The sequence below is a fragment of the Tinamus guttatus genome, unplaced genomic scaffold (assembly GCF_059628265.1).
Source record: "Tinamus guttatus ecotype Peru unplaced genomic scaffold, ASM5962826v1 Tinamus_guttatus_pri_ptg000376l, whole genome shotgun sequence".
Taxonomy (NCBI): domain Eukaryota; kingdom Metazoa; phylum Chordata; class Aves; order Tinamiformes; family Tinamidae; genus Tinamus; species Tinamus guttatus.
In genome coordinates this window covers 2,343,804-2,363,203 of record NW_028288910.1, presented here as the reverse complement: position 1 = coordinate 2,363,203, position 19,400 = coordinate 2,343,804, and the positions used below count along the sequence as shown (strand labels likewise).

The 19,400-nt window shown below is 39.1% G+C and overlaps 1 protein-coding gene across 1 annotated transcript; it reads left to right on the top strand.

Moving 5' to 3' along the window:
- Positions 1–352: 352 nt before the first annotated feature.
- Positions 353–17,426, top strand: HPS3 (HPS3 biogenesis of lysosomal organelles complex 2 subunit 1). Its single transcript, XM_088530499.1, has 17 exons — positions 353–583; positions 700–1,194; positions 2,680–2,866; positions 4,042–4,127; positions 5,183–5,375; positions 5,642–5,723; positions 7,158–7,312; positions 8,368–8,476; positions 8,686–8,867; positions 9,134–9,311; positions 9,946–10,176; positions 12,090–12,275; positions 12,942–13,130; positions 13,683–13,790; positions 14,264–14,470; positions 15,709–15,799; positions 17,213–17,426. Exons 1-17 carry the CDS (start codon positions 361–363, stop codon positions 17,338–17,340), a joined length of 3,030 nt encoding a protein of 1,009 aa, XP_088386625.1. The 5' UTR covers positions 353–360; the 3' UTR covers positions 17,341–17,426.
- Positions 17,427–19,400: the final 1,974 nt, after the last annotated feature.

Sequence of the window (19,400 nt, the reverse complement as noted above, 5' to 3'; positions counted from 1 at the left end):
CTACCGCCGCTCCAGGCTGAACCCCGCTCTGAGTCGCCTACTTCGCCCACCCCGAGGGGCTGGACTCCGAATACGCAGCACATTCAGCAAGAGCTCCCCGTCCGCGGCGCCTCCCTGCGCAGCCCAGCCCCGGAAGTCGCCTCTAGAGCGCGGCGCCCCGCGCGACCCGGGAGCGCTCCGGCGGGCGCCAAGGGAGCACCCAGCCCGCGGGGCCACCGCCCAGGGGCGGCCCGAGCAGCGCGGCTCAGGGCGCAGGCGCAGGCGCAGGCCCAGCCGCGCGGTGCATGCGCCTTCGCGCTCGGCTCCGTGGCGGGGAAGTGCCGTCGCGTCCGGCGGTTCCGCCATCGGCGCTGCGCGGCCATGGTGCAGCTTTACAACCTGCACCCTTTCGGGTCGCAGCAAGTGGTGCCCTGCAAGCAGGAGCCGGCGCACTTTTGTTGCGGGCAAGACGAGCTCTTCGTGGCCTGTGCGGCGGCCAGCTGCGGGGTGGAGGTGTTCGCCGTGCGCGAGCAGGGCCGCTGCGAGCCGCTGGGCTCCTTCGCCACGCTGGGGGCCGTGCTGCGTATGGCACACAGCCGCGCAGGTGTGCGCGGGGCGCCGCGGGGCTCGCCCAGGGGCTGCGGGGGGCTCGGACGGGCGGTAACGGTGCTGGGCTGCGGGCTCGCGGGGCCGGTAACGGTACTGCCATTCTTTTTGCAGGAGACTACGTGGTAACAATTGAAGAGAAAAACAAAGCAACTTTCCTAAGAGCATATACAAACTGGAGATGCATGTCATCTGGGAGCCCTCGTGTGTGTGTCCGGATGGTGGGTCACAAGATGGAAGAGTCATATGGTGAAACCTTGAAAGAGCAGATGTCAATTGTGGAAATGCCACTTTCGGATCCTCCACTGTGCATTTCATGTTGTCCTGTAAATGGAAACCTTCTTGTGGGCTGCAAGAATAAACTGGTGATGTTCAGTTTGAAATACCTGGTCATAAATCAAAACTTGACTGTTTTGGATTTTGAACGCTCCTTAATTTTACACATTAATAATATAATTCCTGCAGAAGTTGCATTTTGTGCCAGCTATATAGCCATAACAACGGAGCTGGATGTCCTGATCCTGAAACTGGAGCTGACGCAACAAGATACAGACAGCGTGGGACAATGTACACATGGCGTTAGTACACTGCAGGCGCCTGTGGACAGAGGTAAGTGAAAAATGTGTGTGAATGTACATATACATATATATATATCTGCTAGAATCTGTTAACTGATTCTTGTTACTCTCAAAGTGGCTGCATCAAGATTGTTGCCCCTCAAAAAAAAATTCCAGGTAGCCTTAGGACCGTTAGCTTGAATGTATTAGGGTATGTTGTACTGTCTGTAGTTAGAGCTAAGGCCTAAAACAAATATGCCTTTGCAGATACTTGCAGGATAGTACAAGCTCTGTAGCCACAGGATTATGTCTCTTCTGTGATGTCATCAAAGGCCGCATCATGGAATCACAGAATGGTTAAAGTTGGAAGGGACCTCTAGAGGTCATTGAGTCCAACCCCCCTGCACACGCAGGGTCACCTAGAGCACGTGGCACAGGGCTGCGTCCAAGCGGGTCATGTGGAACTTAAGGAAAAATTTCTTGGCAGTGAGGATGAGAGAGCCCTGGAGCAGGCTGCCCAGAGAGGTTGTGGAGTCTCCTCCGGAGATCTTCAAAATCGCCTGGATGCCACCCTGTGTCACATGCTCTAGGTGACCCTGCGTGTGCAGGGGGGTTGGACTAGGTGATCTTCAAAGGTCCCTTCGAACCTTTAGCATTTTGTGTTTAAGTAAGAGAGTTTTTATGGCAATGCATGTGCACTTCTGTACCTATTTTCGAGATCAGAACCAGGATGAGGAGGAAGTAAGCAATGTTCCTTTTCAGTATTTTGTCTTCTTTTGGGGCTTGCCATAAACTCTTAGAAAATCTAGAAATATATTACTACTTAGCTAGTAGGCTGTGTTTTCCCATATTGCAGGTAATCCATGCCTGTATAATTACCTGTATTTCTAAAAAGATGAAACAAACATCTACAAACTTAAGAAAAAATGTTATTTGTAATTGAAAAAAAATTAAAAAGAAGATGAGTTTCTTTTAGAAGTGGAAACTTTACCTAGAAAAAAATAATGCAGAGTTTAAAAAAAAAAAAAAGTTTTTCAGGTAGGGAGAGTGCAAGCTGGAATATTCCTCATTGACAGAAGACAAATCTTAATTCAGAGAATAGTTTCATACCTCTGTGCTTTTTTTATTATTATTACTTAAAATTGTATTACTTAAAATTAAGGACTTGTTTTCCAGAGCATAAGTGAGTTTAAGAAAACCCAGCATTCTGTCATAGCTGCCTTTCCCAGTTTAAAACCTTTCTGATTATCCATGGCTTTTTCTTACTTGATAGCTTGCCAGACAGAGCAGGTTATTTCATTCATGCCTTATATTGAGCAGTTTACCTGTTTTTTCATGACTCTTGACTTCTAGGTGTTATGACAGTTGAGGTTTTAAATGAAAGATTGTTCCTGTCTTTAGGCCCAGCTCTCTTCAAGTTCTAAGAGTTTGAATGAGCCTGCTAATTAGGCAGCTTCAACTGGAGTGTTTAATTGTGTCACCTCAGTTTCTTACTGGAACTGGTTTGAACAATGAATGCGGCGTTTTCATTGTTAAGGTATGAAAGACGATGGTCCTCCAGCACATACTGTGCAGCTTGAGTCAGATGAGTTTGTCATCTGTCAGAAGCCAGTGGAACTGCTTGGGGAAGAAAGTAAGTTATGTGAGATACCCATCGTGCTGGAATCAACAGGATTAGCTACAGAAGGTTCAGAGTACTTCCAAGTGCGGTATCTGCTTTTCAGGTATTAAAAATGCGTTTTCCTTTTGTAGGCTGTATGTCCATGTATCCTACTACTTCTCACAAGCCAAGATGGTCAGTTCATAATTTTTTGAAAGTATGACTGAAAAGTTAAATTTTTTTTGAAAGTATGATTTGACTTGGAGACTATTTATAAAGGGTATTGCACTGTGTAAATGCTGACATGCCAAAAAGGTGACCCATTTTTGGCCCTGTGTAGCCTAAGACTTATTTTGTTTGAGGAATGCGACCACTTATTCTCCTTGAAATGAAATTGAGCTTTAATGGTTTTGCAGTTTTGATGATGCTTAAACAATGTCTGCTTTCCATCTTGCCTGCTTGTTGTATCCTGCAAAGAGCATTTATGGCAGCTCTTGTGAGATATCAGGAGGAGTTGCCTTTTGTAAGCATAATTTTCGTACTTGTTTGCCTGTTGAGCCCCCAAAACCAAGTTTTACACATCTTATTGCAAAGGAGTTACTGTTTAGAGAAGGCTGCTTTAAAGGATAACATACAAGAAAACCAATAGTCCTTTTGAAGCTGGAGATTGTAATCAAGGCACAGCTGGCCAAACTTAGGTTTTATTTATGCTGTAGCCTTCATCAGCTTCAGCTGAAGTAATACCTATTCAGGTACATCTAAAAGAAAAATCTCCCTTTGTCCATCTGGAAGAAGAGAGTTTATCAAATACCTTAAGCACTAAGAAACTACACTATTTTGTTAGTATCAAAACCATTAAACATTCATTCAAAGTTGAAGAATAATCAATGTCACAGTCCAGTAGTGAATTTCAAAGCAAAGCAGAAAAAGGAATGACACATTAAGTAATAGGGAGGAAATCCATGACTGAAGATGGACTGTTATGTATGGTTCAGTTGAATAAAAGGGGGAAAAAGACTCAATTTATCTTGCAATGAGTGTAAAATTTAACATGCAGTCATTTTGATTTTTGATTGCAAGCATTTGGTATAGTTGTCTCTATGTGAGAACATGCTTGTGAGCATTGCCATGGTAATTAGATGAAGAGTAGGCAGAGTGTCAGGGGAGTTCAGTAGCGCACAGCAACAGGAGTATTAAAACTTCAGCTACGGCTATTACTGCTGCTTGCTTGTCCAGAGTACCTGGGAATGTTTTTTTTCACCAATATTCCCTGTTGTTGTTTTGGCTTTTTCTTTCCAGACGGTTTACACCTGATCAGTCACCTTTTGGCTTTTGTGAAGAGACGAAGTTGCACTCTCTTCAGCTGCTTCCTATGTACCAGACAGGTAGATGCATATTCATGTCTGCATTATGGTCTGTGTCACAAGAGACATGGGAAAGGGAATATAGGTCTTTTGGACCCTGTTCCAGTCAGAATGTCAGAATATTTTTTATTAAGGTCTTTTATTCTTCCCTTTTCGTAATTTACACTGAGCTTCCGTTAACAAAAAATGTTGACATTTCTCTGAATTCTGTAGAAACCTTAAAATAAAATGTCAGGCCACCATGTCGAAAGAAGTCATCTAGATCTGTTCTTATCAATTCTGTACTTATTAATTTTACATCACAAAATGGCCACTTTTGACATTGCATGAACGTATTTATCCTCATTGTTATCATGAGATCCTACAGCACTTCTCATTATTTTTAGCAGTGGTAATCACTGGTAATTGTTAATACACAAGTTTCCTGTTAACAACAGAAGAGGATAGATTCGAAGCTTATGGGTTACTAACACACACTAGCTTAGGCCTCAGCAGAAACGTCAAAAAACTTAATCCGTTACCTTTACTAGCTGCCTGCTTATTTTTGTACCTGTTCTGTTAAATAGCAAACCCTCTTCCAAGTCACAGCTGACCTAACCGAATGATCTACTTGCCATTCAGCTCCAGCTAACTGACGTTTTGTTGTGATTTAGTTTTCAGTAAGAGAATCTGTAGAATCTGGACATGGCTTTTACTTCCCAAATCAGCTTTATAAGTAAAATTTATAAATAAACTCATGAGGACTTGTATGTGATCAGGGCGGCCATTCGGTCTATGGGCACCTAGTTGTGACTAGTCTGCCTAGACTCCTACATGCTGTTACATCTGTGGAGTTTCTTCACTCAGTGACACATCCACTCTCTTGTTAGAATTGCCTTCAAATGAGATTGCTTACGACTTGCAAATTAAATGTATTTCAGACCTGTACACTGATGCTCATACAGTTCTCTTCTGTATCTAATAACAAAACCAAGCTGGAACTTGATGCAGGTCTGTTTATCTTTTAGGATAACAAAGTAATTGCAAGGTTTTGATTTATCGGCTATATGAAATGTCTTTTTTATTGTTACTTCTAGGAAGTTCTGTGACAGCCCATGGAGAAACAAAGAACAAGAGAGAGCTATTGAGTCTCTTTTGCTTTTTCTCTTTACCTTATGTTGGATATCTCTACTCTGTTGGGAAGTTAGTAGAACTGATCTCTACTTACCAATATTCAGAGAAGTCAGAGCAGGCAGTTCTCACTCCACAATTCCTGCATGTCATTACAAGGTACTGTGTTTATGAATTTGCTAATGATATCACTACCATTCTATCTGCTTTTTTCATTGTCTCTAAAATACAGCCTTCGTAGCCTCTCCTGAAATCTCTGGGTAGGTTTATATGATAGCACAGCACAGCTTCCAGCCTGTGCTTCTAGGCCCATTTAAGGAAAAATACCTGATTCTTTGAACTCTTTGCTAGTCAGTTACTGCCAGTCTAACTTTTTCTTCCTTTGTTGTTGTTGTAATCAATGTAGTTTCTTTTTTCCCCTTTAGTGAGAGCTTACAGTGTTTCACAGTGCGATGCAGTGCAGCAGCAGCTCGTGATGAGGATCCATACATTGATACAACTGTGAAGGTGCACTTTGTTGTCTTGTACTCGGTGAAAAAATTAAAAATACAAACAGTAGTGTGGTGCTTAGTTTCCTTACAGTTTCTTTCACTATGCTTTCCTTTTTTGGTTGAAACAATAGAATAATATCTATAACTACTATTTGACTTTAATTTGTGACAAACTGCATTCTCATGGTCTACAAATATATCAGTGAAACACGCACAGAATCACAGAATGCTTAGGGTTGGAAGGGATATCTGGAGATCATCTAGTCCAACCCCCCTGCACAATCTACTATTGCCTTTTAAGAGCTAGAATATTAGTAGAATGTTTCCAAATCCACTAAAAGCTATAAAGAACATATATTTTAGACCAAATTCCATGCTTTGTTTACCCATCGGAAAGAAGAGTGCACAGTTTTCCTTTATTGCAGCTGATGGTGTCTGTAGAGCCTATGCATCTTGAAGCCCCTGTTCTGTTCTTTCCCCGCCCAGGTGTACTTCAAATGTATGTTTTTGTAAGAACGGTACAGACCTTTGAACAGGTCTGTTTGGCAGATACTTAGGGTGTTTTTTACAGAAGGCTTTTTATCTTTTGCAAGTGTAGACTTTTCCACTTTCTCACATTACTTATCTGTAAGAACAGGATAAATGTCAATAAAAACAGACTGAAATAGATTTTAAGTTAGTATGTGAGATTTTTCTTTGGACATGTAGACAGAGGACATGAAAACTTTACAATATCTCTATCATGCTGTGGTTTTAAGTGATAAACCCATATTCAGAGCTGTCCGGGTCTGTTTCTGTCTGGCTCATGACGGTTTCTGGCCTCGTTCCAGACCAGGCACAAGTTCGGACCCCTGCTTCTTAAACTTAGGAACGTTTATTCAGTGCAGTGGTGTGAGTAACAAAGTTTACAAAAAATTCTAAGCTTTCTTGAAAAATGTTAATATTTAAATGCAGTATTTTACCTTCTTAAAGCTATAAATTCGGAATGTATTGGACAAATAAGGTTGCATCTTTACTTTTGTAGCTTAGCTTCTTGTGGAGGATATGGTAAATCTTGGCTGAAAAGCACATATTGAACAAATCAAAGTTGAAATTCAGGAAGTAGAAATATATTCCCTTGCTTATTGTTACAGCTATAGTTACGTAATATATTATAGACAACTGAAATGGGACTTCTTAGGCTATGTTAGGCAATCTTTTACAACTTGGTCACATTCATTTAAGTGGTCCATGTTAGGTACCAAACTCAGGCTTAGTTATTTTGAGACAAAGCTAGAGCTGCATCTGCAGTTGCCAAGTCTGACTGAAGCATTCAAAGTTGGGAAAGAGTAAATATTGTTGTATCGTATTATTGGGCATAAAAATACATTTTTTTTTCCTCACACGTCTTTTAATTTAGAGTCAAAGTATACATTAGTTGAAATTACAGAACAGTTGGTTTTCTTCATAGGCTTGTCCACCTGTGTCACTAGATGTCTGCACATTAAGAATGCAGCTTTTTATAGGACCAAGAGCTATCTGTCATTTCAAGAACCATGTAATACTTCTGATTAAGGCCGACACAGAAGATATTACTGAAAGAAGAAAACCTACAAGGAGGATGCTGTAAGGATTTGTGTCTTTGAGCGAGATGTCTATGTGTTCAGTGTTGAATTTCTGGGTGTTGGAGTTGGAAGGAGGATCCTCTGTGAAAAGGTGGTTCTGGAAATGTTCACAGAACAGTAGATAAGAACAGAGGTTGAGCATACATAGGTAAACAGACTTTGGGGGGGGCAGTGGGGGCAAAGGGCAGTGGATGAGAACAGAAATTAAGCATTGAGTTTTGAATTATGTTGCATTAAATGACATGGAAGAAATGAGGGAGGACGGTTGAAATCACAAATGGCTGAAATCAACCAAATAAGTTACTCAAAATACTGAAAAGCTGTAACTTTCATGACTAATGTTAAAATAACATTTCTAAGAACGTATCTGTTATTCAAAAGAAAAATACTTCTCTTGAGAAAGAAAAATAATATGACTACTAAAGTTGCAGGCTAGCAAAACATGTTGTAGCACAAAATGAAGACACACTGTCTTCTACTACTTATATTTTTTCAAGGTTCATAGTTGGCATTTTAGGAAGAAATGTTTTCTACCTCCTGTAAAGTTAATCAGTTGAACAAGTGCTAGTCTACTTAACACCATAATTAAAAAAAAAAAAGATTAAATATTAGTAAAATACCGAAGACGAAGAGTCTGTCATTTCCTACGGTATTTTAACCTTAAGGCATTAAACGTGTTAGACTAAAACAATGTGTTAGACTAAAAGCACACTTTAATGGAGCTGCAGGAGTAAAAGTACAGTAAACCTTACAGAAAATAAGTATACATCTTGATTAATTTATTACTCATCTTTGTGGAAGTATATAATACTATCTGATGTTAAAACACAGGTGAAGATGTACTTGATGGTACTTGATGGTTCCTAACCATGCTGTCTCTGGTTTATGAGCATGCATGTCCACTGAGTTATTAAACATTATTATTTAAATTCACAACGTAATTTTCAAGTGTTCAAACATATTTATTTATGCATTTAGACTGTCAAATCATGGCTCATTTTTTGTCTGCATAATGTTTATTTGGACACTGAAAACTCATTTCTTCTTTCTCTCTAGTTCTAGAAAGACTGGCAGCATCAAATCCAGAAAAAACTCTGATTCAGAATCTGGCTGGAATTTATATATTATAAACACTGTTTCAACTATCCAGCTTTATAGAGAAATGGTATTGTCCAGTTCCTGCATTTGTTGTTTGGTGACTGAAGTATTGTAATATAATCTCTCCATTTTATTGCTACATATACTGTAATGTATTTTTCATGGGTAGTCCATATGCTGTTTCACATGGCTGCTCTCCTCTTCTCCTCTCTAGATTTGTTCCTGTATATTCTTTATTTCTGCCAAAGACCTAAATATCTGCTATATCTGTTTTAGGTGGATTATAGTAGAACATATGAAAACATAAAAACTGAGAGTTGCATCCATCTTCTCAGTGAAGCTCACTTATTAGTCAGAGCAGCTGTAATGGACCCTGGTTTCCTTAAAGCAGATGATAAAGAAGAACTTCTAACAGCATTTAGAGAAAGCTGTGCTTTCCTAGGAGACTGCTACAGCAGGTATATGTTTTGGATGTCAGTGATACAGGTGCACTTTTGTTTCTATTAATGCAACCCTGAAAGTTAAAATATATTATTGTTCAGTATTCTATCTTAGCACTTTTATTCTACCAAAACAACTTACTGGTTTTCTATTCAGCATGTCTAGATATTTGAAGGTATTTGTGTGTGCAGTTTTGACTGGTGCATTATTTTAGTTCTTAAAAAGATCAGTGGCAAAGCTGTTGCCCTTAACTTCATTTTACCCCTTCCTCTGTTTTTTTCAGGTTTGACACAAAGGATTACCACCTTGCATTGCCTTACTACAGAATGTCTGGTTTATCCATGACGGAAGTTTTAGAGCGAGTAGTTTCACAAGGTGATGAAAAACAGAAATATGAAAGAGGATTTCTGTTTTACTTAACTCACTCTCTTAATGAAGACTTAAATGAAGAATTAAGTCAGGTAGGAAAAAGACTTTTTTTAATCTACTGGTTAAGTTCTAATTTTGAGAACTAATTTTACTTTATAATTTTGTGTGTCAAATTTTAATTAAAGTTTCCTTTGAAACAGCTGGGCTCTACTACTGTTCTACTTCTTTTTTTTTTTTTTCCTCTTCCTTTTTATATTTACAAAAGAGCAAGCAATTTCAGTTAACTGTAAAAAGAAAATTCTGGTACTTCTGACCACTGTCAAGCAGTGTATTTGCTACTGAGATGCATGTTGCTAATGATCTGGCTCCCAGTTACACCTGGAGATACTTCTATGCTAGGAAAGTTTATCAAATTTCTATCATCCCCCATTTCTTTAAACGCTCATTCCTGTAGCAGAGCAAACTCTTATTTTGAACGCTGACAAACTGTACAGATTTGTAAAACTGATTCACTGTGGTGGATGTTCTCTCATCCACCAGAGAATGGACTGATTTGCTCTCAAACAAAGTTCCTTTACTTTTACTGGGAAGGTAGGAGGCAGGATTTGATAGCTCTGATTTGATAGCAAAGTCGTTTGTCTCTCTCTACATGCTGTTTCATATGCTGTGAAAGACTGTATATCTGGAAAGGTTGAAGCGGTTAAATGGCTTTTTCTTTTTAATCAGGAATTGACGACCAAAGTTCTCCAAATATTCTACCTTACTGAACCTGTCCAGCTGCCACATATCATCTGCACTCCCTGCATGAGGAATGTATGTCCTTCAACAGCTATGAGTTACCTTCAGAAGATAGAAAAGATTGTGCCATCAGTGGTCCTGACGCTTACCAAGGCTTTCGTGGCTCTGAAAATGGGAGACCTGATGATGTATAAGCATGAGATGGACTCCTATAAGGAGGTAAGATGCTTAAAGCATGAGCTATTCACCCCTTTTTAAGTAGTGTGAATAGTTCTTGGCTTGTGGTTGTGTTTTACCATGAGAGTCTTTCAGTCACTCTTCATTTTCCTCCTGATATGCTGTGTAGTCTCCACTGAATGTCTGCAAGGACAGACCTGGGCTTGAGGGCTGGCATATGCTGGGACTGTACAGTTCACCTTGCAGCAAGAGTAGTCTTATCCTGGCAGAGTCTTACCAAGTGTGCAGAATTTACAAAACTATTAATTCTTGCTAAGCTAAGTGCTGTTTACTGCAGTGTAACAGGCTCTGCAGAGCCAACATGGCAGGCTTATATAGCAGCGTTCTTCCACCCTTTGGTTGACATGCCCATGAAAACTTAGCTGTCTGTGCTAACAGCCCTTGAGAAATTGCTCTTGAGAAGAATGTCCTTAGTGCACACGAGCCATGATTTCTGTATCTATTTAATATACATAATTTCCCATCTTCTAGGGCAGTCAAGGCACTCAGCCTCTGTACAGATTGCATCAGAATAGACATTAGTGATAACAAAGTAAGAACTCCTAATCGGTAGAAAAAATATTGTTAGTGAAGCCGTCCCTATCATGTGGTTTCAGATTGAGACCAATCTTTAAATTACATGTTAAGATTAATTGCGTGTGGAGGGTGGTTGGACTAGAACTCTAGAGGTCCTTTTCAACCTTAATGATTTTATGATTAGGACAGTTGAATATTTCCATGTTACAGAGCTTGAAGTGCACTGTCTTCTTGAGAGTAAGCTGATGGTATTTTAAGAGCTTTTTAAATAAATTGATGGTTGTTCCAAGGTTAAATATCAAAATAGGAGAAGCTCAGGGGAACTTTCAGGATTAGTAATGCACTCCATGGTTTCCAGCCTTACAATTCAAGCTCTATCAACAGCAGGGGTATTTAGCATCACCTGCTGTTTTAGGCATACACAGCCAGTTCAAGGGAAATGGCTGTGTTAGGTGCAATACACATTCTATCACAGTGTGTAGGAGTGAAGAATGAGAAAGGGTCTTAAAAAGAAAGCACGTGTGGGAGTACCATATTAGAAGAATGTTTGCAGCTCATCTGTAAAAAGCTTTTTACTGGGAACTTGAGAAAAATACAACTTTTCAGGAAATAAGGAAAAACAAGTTGCATGCATAGGCATGTAAAAATCTGAATTTTGTTTCTAGATGTACCTTATATTTTCTGTGTATTTTGCTTAATTTGTTTAGGTGTAATTTCCCAGAGAGAATCACAGGATGGGTGAGGTTGGACAGGACCTTTGGAGATCATATAGCCCAACCCCACTCAAGCAGTGTCACCTAGAGCACATTGCACAGGATTTTGTCCAAATGGCTTTTGAATATCTCCAAGGAAGGAGACTCCAAAAACTCTCTGGGCAACTTGCTGCAGTGCTCAGTCACCAGTGTCTTTAAAACAGAAATAGTATCTTGTCATGTTTACAATCAAAAGCAGTTGAAACTCAAGAAATTACTTAGTACAGCACATTTTGATCATTGTTTCAAGGGTATTTTCAAATCATACTTCAGCAAAGTAGTCCTACTGAATTTCCATTCATTGACTTTCAAAACATCTTGTTGACTGACTGGGATTTTGTAATAAAACCCTTTTATGTGCATAGTAGCTCCACATAACTCAAAACAGCATGGTACTTCCAGTGTTCAGTGCAATAACATAACATTTAGCAGCCAGTGTTCAGCACATAGATTAGAGGTTGGTCTCTGGAAAGCTTTCCTATAAGTTGTAGAGAGAGCATTTATTTTCTTCCACCAGCTCTCCTTTTATTTCATCTGCAAGCTTGATTGCCAGAGCAAATACTGAGTTTGGTGGGTCAATTGGTATGTGGATTGAATTCTTCACCTGATTTATCTCTGTGTCCGCAGACAATACTGGCCTTTGGCTTCGTTGGGCAGCCAAAACTCTTGAGACAGCATAAGGAAGGAATTGTTATTCCGACTGAATTTTCTGTTCATCTGAAGGAGACACAACCTGGGTTACTGGTGGCTGCCATTGTGGCTTTATATGAGAACAGTAAAATGGAACTGGAAGAAGCAGATACCTTTTTCAAGGTTAGACTGTGATTATTTTTTTTCTTTTATTTTTCTCATAGTTATGCTGGCTCAGGCTGCTTTGCTCATCAATATTGTTGTTCCCACACATTACAAGGTTTCTTCTGAAAGAGAGGAATGGAGGTGGCCAGTTTTGCTAGATTCATTTTAATGGCTTTTTTAAAGCTACTCTGAAGTCAATTAAATATTAGAGATTGATATACCTGACACATCAGATGTTAAAGGCCTGAAGCATCTCCTGTGTGGGTCTTACCAGTACCTGCAGGTGAGCTACACAATATTTACTTATTGCAGGCTTTCCTTCCATTAAGATGTTTCTTTAGAAGGTGCCTGCTTAGCTGTTGATACATTGAAATCTTCAGTTTAGCAGGTCTGTAAATGCATGTTGAATAAATGATTTCTAACAGTGGAGTCAGTCTCCAAGAAGAAATCAAATAACATAATTCAGGCTGGATTGTATTAAAATCATTCCAAAACCTTTTTACTTTGCCTATCAGTGTGTTATGTAAAATCATACTCATTAGAAGTGCATCAGAACACAAAGCAACCACTGCCTCTGCTAAAAAAGTGAGAAACTGTTATTCTTGTTTCCTCTAACTACTGCTCTCAATAGTTGCCATATTCTGTGCTAACTTGCTAGTTTTTGTTTTGTTTTTTTGTTCTTAGACATTGTGCAATAGCAGTGAAAACACTGTCCCTCAGCTCTTAGTAGATTTTTGGGAAGCTCTTCTTGTAGTATGCTCTCAGGAAGAAGTGCTTCAGGAACTCTTGCTGAGGTTAATTTGTCAGTATGTTTGGAGAATATCAAAGAGGAAATTTCCTGAAACCAAACCACTGAAAACAACAGAGGATCTGGTAAGTACATCTGTGCACTCAGAGAAAGTTTTTATGATTTCATAATCCAGGCAAAGTTCATTCAAATACTGTCTTGAGTAATGTAATTCTGGACAGTTGTTTGAAAGGTGCAACACGTAACGTTGTGTGGACTTAACCAAATGGATATTCTTGTTTCAGGTCAATTTTACTATTTGGGTACGTTTACAAGTAAACTTTCAACAGGAATTTCAATTCTGGACAGGAATAAGGGCTTAAATGAAAAAAAAAAAAAAAAAAAAAAAAAAAGGCAGTTTGTCCAGTGGACTGTTTCAAATTTTACAAAACTGACTCAATGAGAAAATCTGTGAGTGGATTACTATAAAGTTTTCTGAATTATAAATCTGGAATACAGAACTAAGTTGAAGTAACTTTTCAGTTTATTCTTTACTCAGTAATATGAACCAAAAGAAAAAACAACTGCTCTTCTAAAGTACGCTACTTGAGAATGGAATTTTCTTCACTTGGAGCGGGTTTCACATTGATCTGTAACAGCAGAAAATTTTCTGATACTAAAACTTCTTTCTTGTATAGATAAATTCCTGTAATCATTTCGGGTTGATTTTCCCTTGGGTAACTTTCATAATGGCAGTGGGATCTCCCTTTGATCAAGATTATCCTGAAGATATCTCAAAACTACAGGTATGAAACCTTTGCAGCTTACACCTGTTCTGCAAATGATCATTTGTGTTTGAATCTATCTATAGTGGTGGGAAAAAAACACAAAACTTGCATTGTTGGCACTTCAGCCTTGCTCAAGGAAAACTGCAGGGTTGAGGTCTTTTATTAGTGTCTACCGAACACTCAAACTGTACTGCCATGTATAATAATAAAGCTGTTTCTAGGATAAGACTTCTGTTATCCAACTTGAGCTAAAAGACGCATTGAATTACAGAAGAAAGAAATACCTCAAGGATATGTCTGTAACAATGATATATTCATTTACAGTCTATTCCACACTTACTTGCCCAGTTATCAGTAACTGTCATTAAAGGTAATATTATTTTAAAACTGTTACAGTAAGTGAAAGTGAAAACTTTTGTTTTAAAAGTGTGGCTAATTTTTCCAGCAAAGTTTGACTTAAATCCACAAATAGCTTTTCTTCTTGTTTTCAGTCTATTTTATGTAGTCAGTCAATCAATGTAGCTTCAGCTCTGCCTTTCTTGGAGCCTCTGTCAGAGGATGGCAATGCTGGCCTCACCATCAGTGTTCTCTGCAGTACGCGTCTAGGAAAGTATGAGGATTCTCTCGACATGCTTTTGAACAAGTGTCCTGATGCAGTTGTTTTATATGCTCAACATGAACTGAAAGATGAGAGTCGGGTGAGCTGCCGTTGCTAAACTCATGCATTTTTTTAAACACTGTTATCCCTGTTACATGTGCACAGCTGAAGAGATCAAATAGCCCTGCTTTCAGAGCAAAATGCTTAGCTTGTTTTCAGCTTCTCACTTTGTACTGAAATTTCATAGCTGAATCCCTACTAATTTTAATGAGAATATATATTTCTTTCACAATTCCTTAATAAAAATGTGACTGCTTGTATTAATTTTAGTAAAGAATCATTCAGATGGCAGAGTGCCTCAGAAAAGAAGAATAATGTGCTTTTTTTTTCCACTGTAAATAAAAAGCCAGTCTCACCAATCAGTGTTCTAAATAATATTTGACAGCATTGTGTAATATATCAGATTTTAGTGATAAGCTGGGAAATGATGGTCCTTCAAATAAAACCACTTTTAAACATGTTCTTCAAGCAGCCTAGTGACACCTGACCTTATAGCCTAAGAATGATACTAGTTCATTAAGGAAATTAAATTATATTCCTTATGTCCCACTTTCTCAACAGAAAGAGCTGTCCCACAGCTGCTTAATGAACTGTGCACAGTTCTGCTTGCTAGAATCGGCAAAGTTGATTTCCTGCCACCTGGAGATACCAGTGTTCCATTCTAAAACCAAATTACTGCTTATTTTCAGATTTGAAAGTAGTTTTTTTGATTGTTTCCATGTTACTGGTAGAATTGAGTGTGAGGTTACAGTACTGAACATGAAGACAGGTGCAAGAAAAGTGTTACCATCTGTGTAAGAAAAGGAAAGAAATCCTTTCCCCTCTCTGTTCTTACAAAAAGTACACAAAAAAAACCTAATCCACTACAACTGATGGATTGGGACAGGTAACAGAGCAGAGTTCTAGTGTTTACCACTTACCTATCACTTTGCATGAAGTTGTTTGGAAGGAAAAAAAAAATCTTACTTTTCTTACTGCATCAGTGTGTCACTAATTATGTATTATATACACATGTTCTGAACTATAAGCTTTCTTATCTGTAGAGGTGCTGGAAGAGGTTACAGTTTAAATATTAAAGTATAAAAGTGAAATTTGAAAATAATACTTATGCAAGAATCAAATCATTATATAAACTAACTCCTGAGTTCATCTTAACCTAAGGGCAGTTGCACACATCTGGTCTTAGTTCGGTATATCTTTAGCAGGTGTTTTAGGGTTTTAATTGCAGGCATTGTTAGTTCACACTTTTAGTTTGTTGTTGTTGATGTTTTGACTTAGGCTCTGTGGTGGAACAGGCTGCTTCCTGAGCTTTACAAGAGAACCAGACTTACTGGAAATTACTGTCCCGTTCATATTTCCTCACTTAAAGGTAAATATCATGATGACAAGGAGGCTCAAGAAGCTCCTGTATGGCATGCAGTGCTCTGAACGTTGCGCAGGCTAATGATTATCAGTGTGATATGTGGAAAGAAGGGACCCCTTTACATGGGCGAAGCTAATACTGCTCAGCAGCTATTGAGATAGTTGGGCAGCATTCTGCAGTGTGCAGAACACTTCACAGTGCTAGTATTACCTCGTTATAAGTCATGAAAAATACCACAAAAAGCTCTCAGATAGCAGGAACAGTAATTGCTCTTTTTTCTAGGCTAAGTGTCTAGGGGTGTAAGCAATAGCTGTCAGGCTATTACTCATCATCCTATGGAGCGCTTAAGTGTCCTTTTATGATTGAGCCATAGATTGAAAAGCTGCTGTGTGTTACTGATAGTTGGCAGTATTAAGCAGAAGAAAATGTCGTCGTTCATTTTTGGGGGTTGGGAAGGGGGTTGCTCCCGGCTCTTTGAGCAGTGGAAGTAAAGCAGCAGAGGAACCAGTCCTGAGCTGACATAGTCCCAGTGTTAAGTGTTTGTAGGAAGACAGTAATAATGCATAGTTGAGGGTCAGTTTGTGTGTTTTTGATGGAATAAGAAGATTGAATGAAAACAAAACTATCTCTGTTGTCTGTTCTGAGGGCAGAACAACAACACACCTGGGTTGCATGCTGTAGAACAGGTTGCCAAACTGTACCATAAAGTTTCAGTTTCTAGTGACAGATTTTTTCTTTTCAGTATTTTCACGCAATAACTTTGCATTAATCAGAACATGCAATTGCAGAATCCCAGAATGGTTCAGGTTGACAGGGACCTCTAGGGATCATCCAGTCCAACCCCCCTGCTCCAGCAGGGACACCCAGAGCAGGGGCACAGGGTCCATCCAGGCGGGTTTCGAAGATCTCCAGAGCAGGAGCCTCCACAGCCTCTCTGGGCAGCCTGTGCCAGGGCTCTGGCATCCTCACAAGAAAGAAGTTCTTCCTCACATGGACATGGAACTTCCTGGGTTTCAGTTTGTACTCAACTGGATCTCAGAAGCTGCTCACAGCACATGACATACTACAAGTTATTCTGAGTTAGGGTACTGTGGTATATTTCTAGTGCTTTCTTTCCACTTTGTGCAAAACAGTTGAAGTAACAGGTCAGAATTCTGTAAGCATTAGTGCCACACGTAGACCTGATGAATAGAGAGAGAGGTAGGATTTCACTCTGAGATGTATTTCTGTTTATATGCTCTTTCACCTGAGATTTTTTTTTTTCATAATTGTGTGTGGTCTCAAATTTGATTCCAAGTATAATATTTAGATAATTTGATGACTTTAATTAGTAATGACATTGTTAATGGTGTTTTTTTGTTCCTTTTTTTTTTCTTTTTTTTTTTTTTTTAACAAAAATAACCTCCCTGTCCTGGGCAGAAGCTTTATCAGTTGTTACAATGGAATTGGAACTAAGAGATTTCCTCAATGTTATACCAGAGGATGGAACTGCAGCATTTTTCTTGCCACATCTTATTCACTGCAGCCAAAGGAAACCATTGACCTAAAGCCAGTGAAAATCTACTATGCACTCAAATACCGAGAATGCGCTGGAATGAAAAAGCAAATGGAACAGTAGAACTACGCAGAAAGCTTTGTGGGGCTCACTCTACACATCAGCCACTTTATATCCATGTTGAAACCTTAGCATGGAAACTACTGTCTCATGCTAAGCATTTCTTTTGACAGAAAAAAAAAGTACTATTGCACATAGACAGAACTTTGCTATCCATAGGAATTCCTGTCAGGTAAAACTGGATGGTGGGTCATGAGGTTAAAAAGCACAACTATTCAGCTATTGGATGTAGGTCGCTCGTCTCCTAAATGAAGCTAAACTTACAGCCAAAGTGCTTAAAAAACTACTGACTGTACAATACCATTACATATTTAGTGTATGCTAGAATAAAGCATACATTAGTAAAGTCAGTCTTAATTCCCTGCTAGTTAATTGGATCATGACCAAGGGGTGGGGGGCATGTTTCTAATTGTGTGCATAAATATGCTTGACTTACACTTGAAACTAGGCCCTTCATTTTGCACCATAGAAATTCCCTGGACTTCCAGCTGCCAAAACTAGTCATCTCAGTAATGTGTCTACGTGGAATGAACTACCTGGTGTGCTGCTTGCTTGCTTTTTGTTTGTTTGTTTGTTTTCTTCTCCCATCTGCTCTCATTGTCTGTTGCATCAATAGATCACAAAAGCACAAATCCACCTGAAAATCCTCTTTATCCCACTTATCTGTCATATGTGTGTGTGTGTGTGTGTGTGTGTGTGCAGATGTATGTACTGATGTTTTTCTTTTGGCAGACTGAGCAGAAACCCTTGTTCTATTCTTCCAGCTGGCACTTTAGCATAATAAAGTATCATAATACTTAAGAAGTTCATAAGAACACAGTTGAATTTTTTTAGAACCTACCCCAGTAAAACAATTGCAATGTGCTCCTTTAACCATGTAAAAGCTTCATTAGCTGGCAGTGGTGCTGTCAAATCTACTTTCAGTAAGTGTCCTGTTACTTAAATGGCTAGCATTCAAAGGATATCTCACCTGTGTTCTGAATGAAACATCAAAAAAAACTAAAGCTGTTGAACCTGTCTGTGTGGTGTGTTAGCAAAGCCATACAGGCTTCAAGACCTTCTTTGGGCCCTGTTTTGATGCAGAGAAGCAACTTACTTTTAGTGCTGGTGTTGTTTGAAGTGGAAATGTTTTCCATTCTTGCCCTGCTTGTTCCCCTCCCTCCTGTTTTATACTGCTGAGGGTTCACTGGAGCAAAGGGGGGAATAATAAAACACGGCTAGATGATGCTTGCTCATACTGCTGTTTTTTGACCAGAAATGGTCATGCAGAAGCAGTGCTGCATCTGCCTGTTAATAACTGCTTGATTTAGGTAGCAGAGTACTACCCAGCTAACAGCAAAATGATTCCACGGCTGTCCCTGTTCAACATGCATCAGGGCAAAGCTCCTAGGTGCCAGCCACCAAATTTTACCCTTACACTCCCTGAATTTCATCAGGCTCAATTCAGCATAACTCTGCCCTTCTTATAATTATTTTTTGTAATAGGAAAAAAAAAAATCTTAGGCAACCATGATTAGCTTCACTACATTAAAGTATATTACTTGATAAAACTGTAATTCAACAGAAATATAGGCTTATTTTGTTAAAATCTTATTATACAATCTTACATATGTATTTATTTTGAACCTCTGCCACAAGTGATAGCCTACAACCTAGTTCTCATCTTGTAATAACTAATACTTGACTAGTAAAATGTGATATCAGATCTAGGACAAACACCTGAAACAAATTTTGCTGCCACATAGCTTTATTTACAAATTAAAGAAAAAGGAACTTACACTTCTCTCGTCTCGCATATATTCTTTGTATATATGATAATTCCTAAGCAGTTAAATAACATACATCAGGAGTCACTTAGAATGTGCTAATTACCAGGCCAGATTTTTTTTTTTATTTTAAGGAAAATGTAATGTATGTAAGCTTATATCCTTACAACTGTTGTATCATCCAGCTGTCTCAGTCCATGAGCTTCCTGTTAGAACCGGCCCACTG

Excerpts from the sequence above, each read along its gene's own strand:
- HPS3 (XM_088530499.1), top strand. The coding sequence starts at position 361 with ATGGTGCAGCTTTACAACCTGCACCCTTTCGGGTCGCAGCAAGTGGTG. Across the intron at positions 2,867-4,041 it reads GTGCGGTATCTGCTTTTCAG|ACGGTTTACACCTGATCAGT; the intron begins GTATTAAAAATG and ends TTTTCTTTCCAG. Across the intron at positions 5,724-7,157 it reads ACATTGATACAACTGTGAAG|GCTTGTCCACCTGTGTCACT; the intron begins GTGCACTTTGTT and ends TTTTCTTCATAG.